This window comes from Nanorana parkeri, unplaced genomic scaffold, assembly GCF_000935625.1.
Source record: "Nanorana parkeri isolate BGI_ZX_2015 unplaced genomic scaffold, ASM93562v1 scaffold95, whole genome shotgun sequence".
NCBI classification, from domain to species: domain Eukaryota; kingdom Metazoa; phylum Chordata; class Amphibia; order Anura; family Dicroglossidae; genus Nanorana; species Nanorana parkeri.
Genome location: NW_017306363.1, coordinates 141,763 through 155,424, shown reverse-complemented (window position 1 = coordinate 155,424; position 13,662 = coordinate 141,763). Strand labels below are relative to the sequence as shown.

Genomic DNA, 13,662 nt, shown 5'->3' with positions numbered 1-13,662 from the left:
GGGGGGGTACTTTTAAAAGCCACTATACAGTTATTCTTTAACTTGGACCCAAAGCTTAAAGCACAACCCAAAGCCTACACATGAGAAGACTTGTTGACAAGGTGTCGTCTTTACAATAGAAGCGATTCTGGCAGCTCAGCTGCCGCCAGATCGCATCTATGGGCCAGTAACGTGCCTGACTTCCCGCCAGGTTTCCCGTGCTCCGCTGCCCCTCCTGCAGGCCATCAATCGGCATGTTGGGTGCCAGCGGGAAGCTGGGGAGGAGAGTGGCGAACCCCCGATCTCCTCCCCGCTCTATGCGACCAGGAGCGATGCACATTACATCACTTCCAGTCCATCAGCTGTCATTGCTCGGCTCCTGAACCCGAGCAATAGGCTATTAAAGTGTGATCTGCACTTCAGTAGCCTATTTAAAGTGGAAAGGTGACACCAGGGGTCTTTTGGACCCCTAGTGTCATCTTAAAGAGGACCTATTACCACCAATATACTATCGTATAGGGGCATTGTAAGCCCCCCTATGTGATGGCAATTAGAGTGAAAAAAAAAGTGTTGGTAATAATATTAAATAAAATAAAAGTAGAAATAATTTCCAATTTTTTTTTAATGTCCTCTGCAAACATGCGTGTTCACTTAAACATGCGTTGGGTGCGCCTGCAGACAAAAACGTCCATCGTGCTACACCTTGGCTATCGCCGCACACGCCAGATCATTCTAGGGCCAATATTTACACTCCTCTCTAAACTAATGACCTTTAGGGGCTTTAAAGCGTCGTCTATGGACTTTTTGGGGTACTGAATTCTGTCGTTTCACGGACAATTTTTAACCTAGACATGTTGGGTATTCTATTTACTTGTCGTAAACTCATCTTTTATATTTTACAATACAAATGGGTATTTATATTGTGTTTTGGGGCACTACATTTAAGTGCATTTTCCACAACATGTTTGGATTTATAAAGAGTTGCACTAATATTGTGAAACATAAAAAATTTGCAACTGCCCCCATTTTATTCTACAGGGCTTTCAGAAAATATATACTGTTTGGGGGTTTGAAGCAATTTTCAGGCCTAAAATGTGAATTCTAACGAGTGCAAAAAATGGAAAAAAAGTACGGCTGGTAATGATTAAAATTTTCGTGTTCGATTAATCGAAAAAATTTTTAATCGATTAATTATAACGCACATACAGATCCAACTACATTGGCCTATACACATACAGCACAGCAATGAAGTAATAAAATGAACTAGGATCACACAAATCCAGCCCGTTATTAATCTCACGTGCCCCACTCAATATGGCCGCCGCTTGAGTGGGTGTCAACTCAGAATAATAACGTGCTGGATTACAAATGTATTTACATAGTAAAACAGCAAAGCCCTAAGGGTGATTTAAGCATAAATATTAGCTTAACATTTGAAGTAGCAGCACCTGTCCATTTAATTTCATGTAAGGACCTTGCAACATAATATCAGTAAATTTCAATGGGCACATTTGGGTGGGGGGGTTAATGGAGAGCCACATAGTGCGCATATATAAGTTTCAGATAAGACATAAGCTTTGTGCTTCTTGGGGCAAACTCACCGGCTCAAGTGGCTCCGTCGGCTAACGAAGGGAAGGGGGGAGGAGTCCGGTGACGTCACGGACATCGTCCAGATCATTCTAGGGCCAATATTTACACTCCTCTCTAAACTAATGACCTTTAGGGGCTTTAAAGCGTCGTCTATGGACTTTTTGGGGTACTGAATTCTGTCGTTTCACGGACAATTTTTAACCTAGACATGTTGGGTATTCTATTTACTTGTCGTAAACTCATCTTTTATATTTTACAATACAAATGGGTATTTATATTGTGTTTTGGGGCACTACATTTAAGTGCATTTTCCACAACATGTTTGGATTTATAAAGAGTTGCACTAATATTGTGAAACATAAAAAATTTGCAACTGCCCCCATTTTATTCTACAGGGCTTTCAGAAAATATATACTGTTTGGGGGTTTGAAGCAATTTTCAGGCCTAAAATGTGAATTCTAACGAGTGCAAAAAATGGAAAAAAAGTACGGCTGGTAATGATTAAAATTTTCGTGTTCGATTAATCGAAAAAATTTTTAATCGATTAATTATAACGCACATACAGATCCAACTACATTGGCCTATACACATACAGCACAGCAATGAAGTAATAAAATGAACTAGGATCACACAAATCCAGCCCGTTATTAATCTCACGTGCCCCACTCAATATGGCCGCCGCTTGAGTGGGTGTCAACTCAGAATAATAACGTGCTGGATTACAAATGTATTTACATAGTAAAACAGCAAAGCCCTAAGGGTGATTTAAGCATAAATATTAGCTTAACATTTGAAGTAGCAGCACCTGTCCATTTAATTTCATGTAAGGACCTTGCAACATAATATCAGTAAATTTCAATGGGCACATTTGGGTGGGGGGGTTAATGGAGAGCCACATAGTGCGCATATATAAGTTTCAGATAAGACATAAGCTTTGTGCTTCTTGGGGCAAACTCACCGGCTCAAGTGGCTCCGTCGGCTAACGAAGGGAAGGGGGGAGGAGTCCGGTGACGTCACGGACATCGACGTCACCGGACTCCTTCCCCTTCCCTTCGTTAGCTGACGGAGCCACTTGGGGAGTCCGGTGACGTCACCGGATCTCCGACGGAACTCCCGGAAGGCCTGGAAGCCGGCGCAGAGGTGAGTACCGATCAAAAGCATTTTAATCAATCAAAAAAATTAACGATTAATCGAGTAAGTAATCGTTAATTTCCACAGCCCTAAAAAAAAGGCCTTTGCAGCTAAAGAGTTCTTATGGGGGTTTAAAAATGCAAGTAAAATCACTAAATATATTCTGTTCACAGCTATCCAGTAACTGACACCTTCTGAATTTTGTCCACTACATCATTATATGGAACTCCATTTTTTTGCTGCAAATCAGACCTATTCCTGCATTACATTCCAAAAAAAAAAAAGCAGCTCCTATTTCTTTCACATATACGTGACTAGTAGAGATATAGGGACTCTAAAGTATTTTAACAGAAAGGATTGTTTGTTTTTCAGATTGCTTTGGATTATATTTCAGATACAAATAGACGTTAATAAAGTTCTTTCCCTTCAAGTATCTACATTTTAAGCAATGACATTACTAGTATTATATGTTTCAATATGTTATTGTAATTTTAAGAGCTGTTTTCAATTTTTTAATTGATAGTTTTCTTTGAAATAATACCTGGTGATCCTGCCATGAAGTTCCTTGTTCAGACACTTCCCGAACTGTTATAGAGTGAGAGTGCTCAAACCCTCAGATGCCTTTTGTTTTATGTTATTGGTTCTTGCATTTATTGTTATTTATGATTTTATTTTTTTTTTGGTTTGTTTTTCTTATGTGCAGCCACATGTGATTGTTCATTGTGCAGCAGAAAGGAGACCAGATATTGTTGAGAATCACCCAGAATTTGCCACCAGGCTAAATGTTGAGGCATCTGCAAATCTTGCCAAAGTAGCAGGTATGAATTGGTTTACCTTTGTCCTGCCGAGTGTAAACATGTCACAAACCTATGCAGTTGTAAACATGTCACAAACCTATGCAGTTCAAACTATTTATATCTCCTGAGCCTCACTGTTGGTTAGTAAGGCTGCCCATCTATTTAAGAATTAACCCTTTCGCTGCCACCGACGCAAGGCTTACCGCGGAACACAACAGCTTGCTGCTGGCCACGTCAGTAAGCCTTACGTCGGTGGCTTTCACCCTTCTGCTATAGGCTCATGGTCGCTTTAGCAACCGGTAACTTATATCAGAACGGTCCCCTGTAAAATAAGTCATCACCGGCAGAAGAAGCGCTGCCTGCTGTCAGGATGGCCGAGCGAGAGGAGCTGCAGCTTCAGGATGGCTGAGCGGGGAGCAGAGACGCTATCCTTCAGTTTCAGGATGATGGCGGCTCTGTATGTGGCTGAGCGGCGTATTGGTAAATATCTGTGATATTTACCGATTCTATGTATCCCCAGTTTACAAACATTGGATCACTCCAGTTTTTGTGCTGCACATAGTACTATGTGTGCCCAGTTATAAATGAACAAAGTGCTTTACATCACTTCCTGTTCATTCATGAGTTCCTGAATGGGGAGAAGCAGTTCAGTACAGAGGCTTCTACCATTCCATACCTGGTTGATAGTAAATATTTATTATCACCAGTTTGTGAATGAATGGGAAGCCTCTGTACGGAGTGCTTTCCATTCATTTAGAACAGAGGCTGCAGAAAAAGAGATCGAGGAATCTGTGTCCTCAATATATTTTTCTATTTTAAAAGGGAAATGTCTGGGGTCTGTTTAGACCACTGATATGTCCCCGAATGTATGCCTGCATCATTTTATCATAACACGCGCACAAACAATTTTTAACATAAGTTGCTTATTTACGTTCCTTCATTTTTTTACCGCTTCACAAAAAGGCGCAATTTTAAATGTTCTAATATTTGTTATTTAATATCTTTTAGATTTAGTCGAAAATAGTGTTTTTTGTGTGAACTAATACTGATTTTAGTGTTATTTTATCAATTTAATTGTCTATTTTTATTGGTGTAATATTGATTTAATTAAACATTTGCGCAATATATGGTTTTGGGGGTCTTTTACAAACAATAATAGCTGCAGTTGAATTAGTTTTTTTTTAAAAGGTGAAAAATTGCAAAAATTGTGGGGCCAGCTGAGGATAAAAGTGTTTCCGGAGGGCTTGGCAGCGAAAGGGTTAAATGTAGACGCATAACTAGGAGCACCAGAGCGAAGCAAAACTTTTCTGGAAAGGCAGCTTTTGGACATATACCTTTTTAAACATGCTGCGGTGAATAGTGTGTATTGCCTCAATATAAAAGAAGAGTACCACATGCGAATATTAAGTACTTAGAAAATTGAACAAAAAAGAACTAGTTTCATTGGAACCCTGGCGGACTTTAATGGCACACATACAAATTTATTAAAAGTTAAATCCTTTTATTAAGTTCAGCTACAGCGGTACAAATTACATTAAAAATCATAAAACCGAGAGATTGTCTCGCTTGGCCTACTCATTCAGTTTGTTTACAATGCGTTTACATTGTTATATATGCATACATACATTTTGTGCAGTTTGTATAATTACAAAGGCTCAAAGTGAGGACCTAAAAAGATCCCAATGCGTTTGACAATTTCCAATCAATTGCTTCTTCAGGAGACTCTCGAGTGCATGTAAAAACACTTTCACTGAATAGCTCTCGAGATAGACAACACATAAGTGTCTGTGATTTCATAGAATATATGTCAAATGTCAAATCATATACCTCCTTAGAGGACACATGTTGTCACATCTCCTAAATTCAACCGCCAATGGTGACAGGAAGTCTCCCCTCCGGTGGACACGGGCACAAGGAAAGAAGGGGGCTGGACTCCAAACAACTCAAAAATCAGCTAAAGGTATAATGATATGCGTGCAACCATAGTGCTAATTGAAATCTATCCTACATGAAGATTCTCCCCACCATCCCAATACCCCAATTTAGTCAGAGAAATCACATTCCCCTGTAGTCAGTGTGTGAGGCAATTCCCTCCAGTAATGGGGCACCAGCTTACACAACGGTCATGCTGCAGTGAAGTTATAAATCAAGTGTATTAAGCGGGTTTGTTAAGATAGAAATGTACAGAAAGACATGCCATCTTTTTCGGAGCTCACTATACAGCTGTCCATGTCTCTTCCTTCATACTGGGGCCAGCATCTGAAGGACTAAAATAATTTCTTCACATGGATTATGGATAACTCTATATGGGCTCATGTAGGGGACTGAGTTGAATTAATTACTGAAATGTTCTGTTTCATGAACAACTTCTGTGAGTGTTTGGACTCATGGAGACATGGATATCGCTAATCTTGAAACGATTAAAGAAGAACTCCACCCAATGCTCAGAGCCAACTTGTTCTTAGACCGTCCTTCCACCTTCTCTCCCCCTCCTCTGCAGCGGTCTAAGGTCCCATACATTATCGCGTTCTATACACTGTGTATAGACGTGAGTAAGATGCCAATGCTGCAGTGGAGGAGGAAACAGTCTGGAGGGAGTGCTGTGACAGTTGGCCGGCTTAAAGCTCTTCAGGTGAGTATAACTTTTATGTACCTAGACAAAAAGGAGCACTGTTTTAGTTAAAAAGTTTTCATGGAGTTCTTTGACCTGAATTCCTCAGTACTTAAAACACTATGTTGATAAATATATTTTGCCCATTTTTTTGTACCAAAGCTGCAGCTGGAGCATTCCTGATCTACATTAGTTCAGACTATGTCTTTGATGGATCAAATCCCCCGTACAGAGAGGAATCTGTGCCAAATCCCCTGAACCTGTATGGTAAAACGAAACTAGAAGGAGAGCGAGCAATCCTGCAAAACAGTGATAGTAAGTACCTGTCAATTTTCCTGTGAAATCATTTTGCAGCGTAGTACCGTATTCATTTCTGTAATCCGTGTCATTATTTACTATAAAAGATTAATAATTATGAATGAATAAAAAGATTTAAAAAAAAAAAAAAAAAAGATTAATAATTCATATTCTGTGTACTTCCAGGAAGTGTTTTATAATCGTCAATAATTTGTCATTGTCTTGTCCAATAGATGCTGCTGTGCTCAGAGTTCCTGTGCTATATGGGGATGTGGAGAAACTAGAGGAGAGTGCAATTACAATACTGTTCGACAAGGTGCAGTTCAGCAACAAATCTGCTAACATGGACCATTGGCAGCAGAGATTTCCCACCTATGTAAAGGACGTAGCCACTGTCTGCTTCCAGTTAACTGAGAAAAAAATGCAGGTGAGAACCGATACTAAACCTCTTGTCTCCCTTACAAATACACTTGGGGGCACAATTCTAAAGCAGCGGTGTAGCCCCTGTTGTGGGCGTTACAAATGTGATTAGCTCTTCATTCGCTTTGAGATTCCAAATGCAAGCCAAGCTCCATTTGTTTCAATTAATGGTGTAAAGGGTGCTGGGAGTTCTTGTCAGTCATGTGACAGGCCTTTTTTTTCATGGGACACTGCAGGCTTCACACTGCACCCTGCATTTTTTTAAAGACTTGCAAAATGCTGGCTCAGTCTGGAATAACTACTGCTGTGTGCAGCAGATAAGGTATCTGCTCTCTATTATCATTGAAAAATAGAATTCTGATCCAGTTGGTACCCTTGTCACTGCATATTTTAGTTCCAGGAATTACCGTAATCTAAAGGTGTACAGGGGCTAGACCAGGAGACCAAACCATTTGCTATGTGTAATGGAGACCATGGTGGATAAAAGTGGAAGATATTGAGGTCATACTTCTTCAGGTAACTTCACTTAAAGCGATATTAAACCTTGTTCTTTTTGTTTTTTCTTTTTATGGTGGCCAGACTTGCTAAAAAAAAAAGAGTTGTTTTATCCTTTTTTTTTTTTAATTATTATTTCCTTGCCTCCAAGAAGGTCGTCACCAATTCCCCCCTGTGCAGGTGCTTCCATCAGCTAGCCAACTGCTGTAACGGCACCTGTGCTGTGTCCATAGACCCACACAGCGTGCGGCCTGTCACGCCCCCACCCTTGCAGTCATAACTTAACTGACAGCAAAAGGAGCCTATGGCTCCTCTGCCCTCAGTACCCTCCCCCACAAACAGGAATTTCTTTTTTTTTAATTTTAAGTCCTCCTCCCCCACATACACATGCAGATATGAGTCAGCTGCGCCTACGTGCGAAAACAACAATTGATCCTATTGTACTGCACATGTTACATATAACCGCAAACGGAGTGAGAGAGCAATAATTTTAGTGCCATTAATTACTGATAACACTAAACTAATGAGCGGTAAAAGCGTCGCCTATGGCCAATTTTCAGTGTGGTCGTTTTTTGCGATTTTGCGAGCGCACGCAATTTTAAGGCTTGACATGTTTGGTGTCTATTTACCCGACGTGACCCGATCTTTTATATTTGACCAAAAATATGGGTAAGAATAGATGTTGATATAACATAACGTAGGGAAACTTTGTTTTTTTTCCAAAATGTCGGTACTTTTTTCATTATATAGTAAAAAAAATAACCCCCCACAGTGGGGATTAAATACCACCAAAAGTAATCTCTGTCCATCCCCCAAAAAATTTAACATAAATTGCAAAGCTATAGTCTGGTCATGCTGACTGGTGACATTTTTGAGTGACTGGTGAGACGCATTAAAATTTTTCAAGCCCTGCTCATGGTACATGATACCCCTCAGTGTTCCTCCTGCCCAGAGGAAATTCTGAACCTTCACGGTTGAGCCTTGACTGTGCCCTACCTAGATAAGGACCTGGTTCTCAAGGTTGTTTGGGCACTGCTGCTACTTCTTAAAGTGTAATTCCAGTTTCCCAGTAGTCATACTTTTGGGGGAGATGCTGTTATCTCCCCTCACCCCCCCTGCAGTCGGTGTATGGGACAAAGTATTGCAGCCTGGTACTCTGTATATGGAATAATACTCACCAGTGGCGAGCAGTCCTTGGTCAGCACAGTCACCTGGCCATGCTGACCAATGAGAAGTGCTTCTTGCTATGCTGTGTATAGGATATCCACCGGCTGCAGCAGAGAGGAATGGCGGTTCTCCCAAAGGTATGACTACTGGGGGAGCCAAAGGGGACCAATTTGTGTGGGTATGTTACTTCCTTTTTTTTATTTTCCAGGAGCCTTCACTGATCAAGGGAATTTATCACTGGTCAGGGAATGAACAGATGACAAAGTATGAAATAGCTTGTGCTATGGCTAATGCGTTTAATCTTCCTAGCAGCCACCTGAGACCGGTAAGTATATTTCATAAACTTTTAATGACCACGAGGTGTAGCTATCTAGCATGTATAAATGGGTGCACATGGTTACAGTAATGTACATGTATGCTGTGATATTCAAATGATGCCTATGTGGTATTAAGGGACTTGAAATGTGCCAAAAAATGTATTCTCCACAGTATTTCAGCACCACCATCAGTCTAAGCAGTTGAGACGAGATTGATTTCTACTGTGTATGTCAAAATTCTGAGCACCTGCACTCATCACTTCCAGATTATTTAATTAAAAGTGGTCATTCAAGTTTGAAAAAAATCTGACCCTTCTCATAAACAAGGTTTTTTTTTTTCAACCATAGAGCCACACTCACTGATGCTTTTTTTTAGTTGGTTGTGCCATTGCCTATAACATTTAGAGACTGTAGTGGATTAAATACCTAGGTTAGCAGTTACTGAGACATTGTGCTTGTACCAACAATGATTCAGCAGTCGAAGTTGCATAGAACACGCATCTTCCCAATTCCAATGTTTGGTCATACAACAACTGAACTTTTGAACATAGTGAATGGCATCTTGACATATCTGCATTGCAGTAAGGAACTGCCATGCGTTGCGGCACCAGCCCTTACACACAAATGATAAAAGCTGCCGTAATACAACGCACAGTAACACTGCACTGCAGTGGACTGTCATGAAGGTAATGGGCCCTTATATTTAATATCTCGGTGCCTTGTGTTTTGAATTGGGGCATAAAGGAATGATTTGCATGGTCCTCCCCACTGCACTGAAATGAGGAATAATCACTTTTATTGATTGTACATCACACAGGGAGTTAAATTATTTAACTACTGGGTTTTGCAGCTACCCTCCATTGTTGGACACTGGCCGATCAATCAAAGCTGCAGGATAGCCCTGCAGCCCTTCCACTCCCAGCCTTCCTGTTTTTATTTGTTTGTGTCCTTAGTTGATGGGCACCTTCTGAAGTACACCCTCTTGTTCTATATATTTAGATTTTTTTTCTACAAGATTCTTCTTGCATGTTTCCCTACATGCTGATCTAAGCCTCTGCCGCACCTCAAGCAGATATCTGGATCTGTTTTTGCCTTGGCAGACTGTACCCAGACTGGCTGTTGAAGCCCAGGTTCTAAAGGACAGGCCTTTCAGATCCTGTTTTTCCTACAATATCTAAAGCTAGGCAATACACCTCCCACAAGGTCAATTGCATCTAGAAGGCTTAATTTGCTTACTGTAAAGCAGGGAAGTTCCATCTTATGAAGTACTGCATGGGTCTCCTCTATTTTTCCTCCAGTGTGGCCTGAACCAGCATTTTGCAATCAATATTATCAAGGGTCCGTTATCTGCCTTTTGAGATTCTCTTCCAAAGAGAATCTCACTCTCTAATGAAGGCCTTTCTTCAAGGGGTCTTCTATAATGTTCCGCCTGCACATGCATGAGACATGTGAATACCTTCTGTTTTAACAAGGCTTTACTGTGCTGTCAGAATCTCAGAAAAACTGCTCACGAGTTACTGCAGGCATAGTTCTTCCAGGAAGGGAGCTTAGGCAATGAGAGGATGTAAAAATTAATAGATTCATGCTGACATATCAACCTTTTACCAAGGTCACGTTCTTGTTATGCCAGAATGGAAGCAAATGAACTTGTATATAAATGTCTCTAAAATCTCCTGCACATTCATCACAGTAATAATGAACTTGGCTCATTTAGAAATCAAACATTTTCTGATTTTTCTTATCTAATCATATTTGATTTAATAAAAAATATTATATATCTACCAACCTGCACATTATTTTATTTTAGCAACAAAAAACCTAGAAGATGGAACGGTGGTTATAAAAATAACATTTTTGTACTCCCTGTAATGTCTATTTCATGAAGTCCGTTAAGGGACACAGAAACGTAGATATTCTTTAACATATGAGTTATACTGCTAACTGCTAGAGGTTTGAACACAAAAACAAAGCCACTCCCTGAATAACCCTGCTTTTAACTGTCATGCCTCAGAATTGTGAGCAAGCAGTACATAAGGCCAACGACACTGAGGGGTGGGACCTGTGTACCTCAATGGACTTAAGGAAAATACTCTTGTTTAAGTGGAAAAATCCTTCTTTTTTTTTTTTTAGCAAACTTGCAAATAACAAAAGTCAAATTAAAGTCGGCATTCCTAATCTGCTTACATGTTCCAGGTCTATGACTTTTAAAGTACTAAATTCTTTAAATCTGCATGACTGCTGGGTTACTATTTATCAAAGCAGGAGCTCAGGCTCTATACTTTCTCACTACAGGTTTCCTTTAAAGTGCACCTGTTCCCACAAATGACACTCAAAATAAAGGTCTTCAATGTGCTTCTTCCTTTTTTTCAAAATGATACCTAGCCGCAAATATTCCTGTTGCTTACATATGATAGGAACCAGCTTTCCATCAGTAGGTTGTTTAGCAGTGCTCACAACCTTTCATGCTTTCACAACCTTTCATGCTTGCTGTTACATCAGCAGCATGGGTTCTTTTTCCCTCCTCTACTTTCTAATAGATTTGCGCCAATAAATGAGATACACAGAAGGAACCTGTGGAAGGCTTTTCTTCATCTTTTGTATGGCATCTCAGCAGTCTGTCAACAGCGGAGAAGAGGTGTTCTCTCCCTCTTTGTGCATCACAGTACTTTTACGGAGCTTTACTTTAAAGATGCAAACAAAATGCACACCCGTTTAGTGTAGCTCCATAAAACTATTGGAACAGACAGAGAGAAAAATGACTGCTACTTCACTGCTAAGAGGAGTGGAGTGTTGCAAAATCACAGTAGAAAAAAGTGAAGTTTTCTCTGAAGAGTCATATAGAGAGAAGCATTGACTTTGGTGTCCGATTAGTGGATTTGAAAGGCTATTGAGCAGAGTGGGCATACATTGGAAGAATTGTTGAATCAAAATGTGACTATTGGTGAACAGTGAAGGTTACCAGACTGCCTGGGGAAGCCAGGGACTGCTAGCCATATCTAGGGGTTTTGGGGACTCCTGGGATGGTGGAACTCGATGATAAAAACATAGTGGAAATAAAGAGCAGAGCAGTTAGAGAAATCCCAGGACAGTGTACACATTGAAGGAGAACAAATACAGGGCCAAGAGAGACCGACAAATATACCAAGTTGGCAAATTGCTTTCACTGGGGTGCAGGGACTGGGAGCATCTTGTCTTTCCCAGAGTTATTGAAAGTGCAGATGGACTTGTGAGACAGGACAGCACTCAAAATGAGATTGCCTAGCTGAACAATTGCATGCAGACAGACACAGCACCAGTAAATATACACCGACTTAAACAGGTGGATTTGATATTGGGAGCAATACACAAACATGAACAGGTTAATTTATAATTGGGGTCAGCAGTAAATGTAAACAGATAGTAACAGAAATCAGAGGCAATGCAAAAAAATCAATAGAAGCGGAAGCCAAAAAAGGTCAGATTACGATATACTAGACAGAAGAGCCTAGCCCAATTACCGGAACAGACTGAGGCTGAAAATGCTTGTTGGTTGAAGGTTGTGTTGACCCACTGTCTTTACATACTGAGCCACTACCCTGGAATAAGTATGCTGGCAATAAAGTCAGACATCTTTGTCTTTATCTGCATACCTGTTTAAGGCTGATTATGCAAAGTACTACAAGAAGAGGATAAGCATGACAGCCAGGCAACTAGAATGTTTAGTAGAGGTCAGCAGTGGTGGCCTACATATATTTTTCATTACAGGATTATTTGAAGTGTGAAGGATTCCAAAGTACTGGTTGTGTGGCTGAGGGTAGAGCCCCTAAATTAAATAGCTACAAACATTGAGCAGTTATGACACAAGTGCATGAGGACACAGAACAGTTCTGATAGGAAAATAAACCAGATTTGAGCAGCTGAAGGGGAAGACGCACAAAACTCATGACAGACTTGGGCTTCAACTATACAATGGGAAACCCTGATGGGGGGGCATCCATAAAATCTGAGCTGATTAGCATTATCTCTTATTGTTTGAATCATCTACTTTAAACCCTGTATTTTTGTTTCATCAAGCTGAGGAAATAAAGAAAAATTCACAGTTTGTATTTCTTTCAGATCACAGATGAAACTGTTGGTGCAACTCCTAGACCTTGGAACCCCCAACTAGACTGCTCCAAGCTGGAGGAGCTTGGCATTGGTCAGAGGACACCATTCAGAGTTGGCATTAAAGATTCTCTGTGGCCATTTTTAGTGGAGAAGAAAATGCGGCAAACTATCTTCCATTAGTTTAGTTCTTTGTTTTTCTGTATGTCGAACTGATTTCTATGTATGTTTGTTTTGCTCTTTTCTTAAAGAAATTTAGTTTGTGTATCTGTGTTATAAAAAATATAATACTAATACAATTTGAGCAAAGTTGTCAGTGACAGAATGCTAGGTGTTTTAAAAGGTTCTTTTGAAAATGGTTAAATTACAGGTCAGTTTGTTGTTTTTTTTCTAGTTAATTGATTAGGTTCTAGGCTTTGGCAAACACAGACAGTAAACCAGCATGTACCAGTTGAGATTTGTAGTCTGTATAATGCCAATCCTGATTTAGTGCTATTATTGTATTATTGGCACAATGTTGGCTAGGTTCAGAATCCTAAGTTCAGCTTTTGGCAGAGATTGAGCAGAGGTGTGTGAATCTATGTAAAAAGAAAATGAATCCAGTAATTCAAAGCACTGCTATATAGTACACATACTGTTAATTAAAACTTGATGCTTGGTTACTCTGTCAGGCCAATTTTAAGGTAGATTTTGCACTGTAGAGGGAATGAATACACAGGTGCTTGCCTTTGTATTAAGTAGTGCTGGTAGTGGGATGTCTTAATCCCTACAGAGC

The 13,662-nt window shown here is 40.1% G+C and overlaps 1 protein-coding gene across 2 annotated transcripts in view; it reads left to right on the top strand.

The window, feature by feature from the left end:
• MAT2B (methionine adenosyltransferase 2B) overlaps nt 1–13,256 on the top strand; it is a 40,196-nt gene extending 26,940 nt beyond the window's left edge. For both annotated transcript variants that reach the window (XM_018552691.1, XM_018552690.1), the window contains exons 3-7: nt 3,404–3,518; nt 6,271–6,423; nt 6,639–6,832; nt 8,696–8,812; nt 12,900–13,256. In XM_018552691.1, coding sequence (XP_018408193.1) covers nt 3,404–3,518; nt 6,271–6,423; nt 6,639–6,832; nt 8,696–8,812; nt 12,900–13,070 — 750 coding nt within the window. In that variant the 3' untranslated portion in view covers nt 13,071–13,256. The remainder of the gene's footprint in view (nt 1–3,403; nt 3,519–6,270; nt 6,424–6,638; nt 6,833–8,695; nt 8,813–12,899) is intronic.
• The last annotated feature ends 406 nt before the right edge of the window (nt 13,257–13,662 follow it).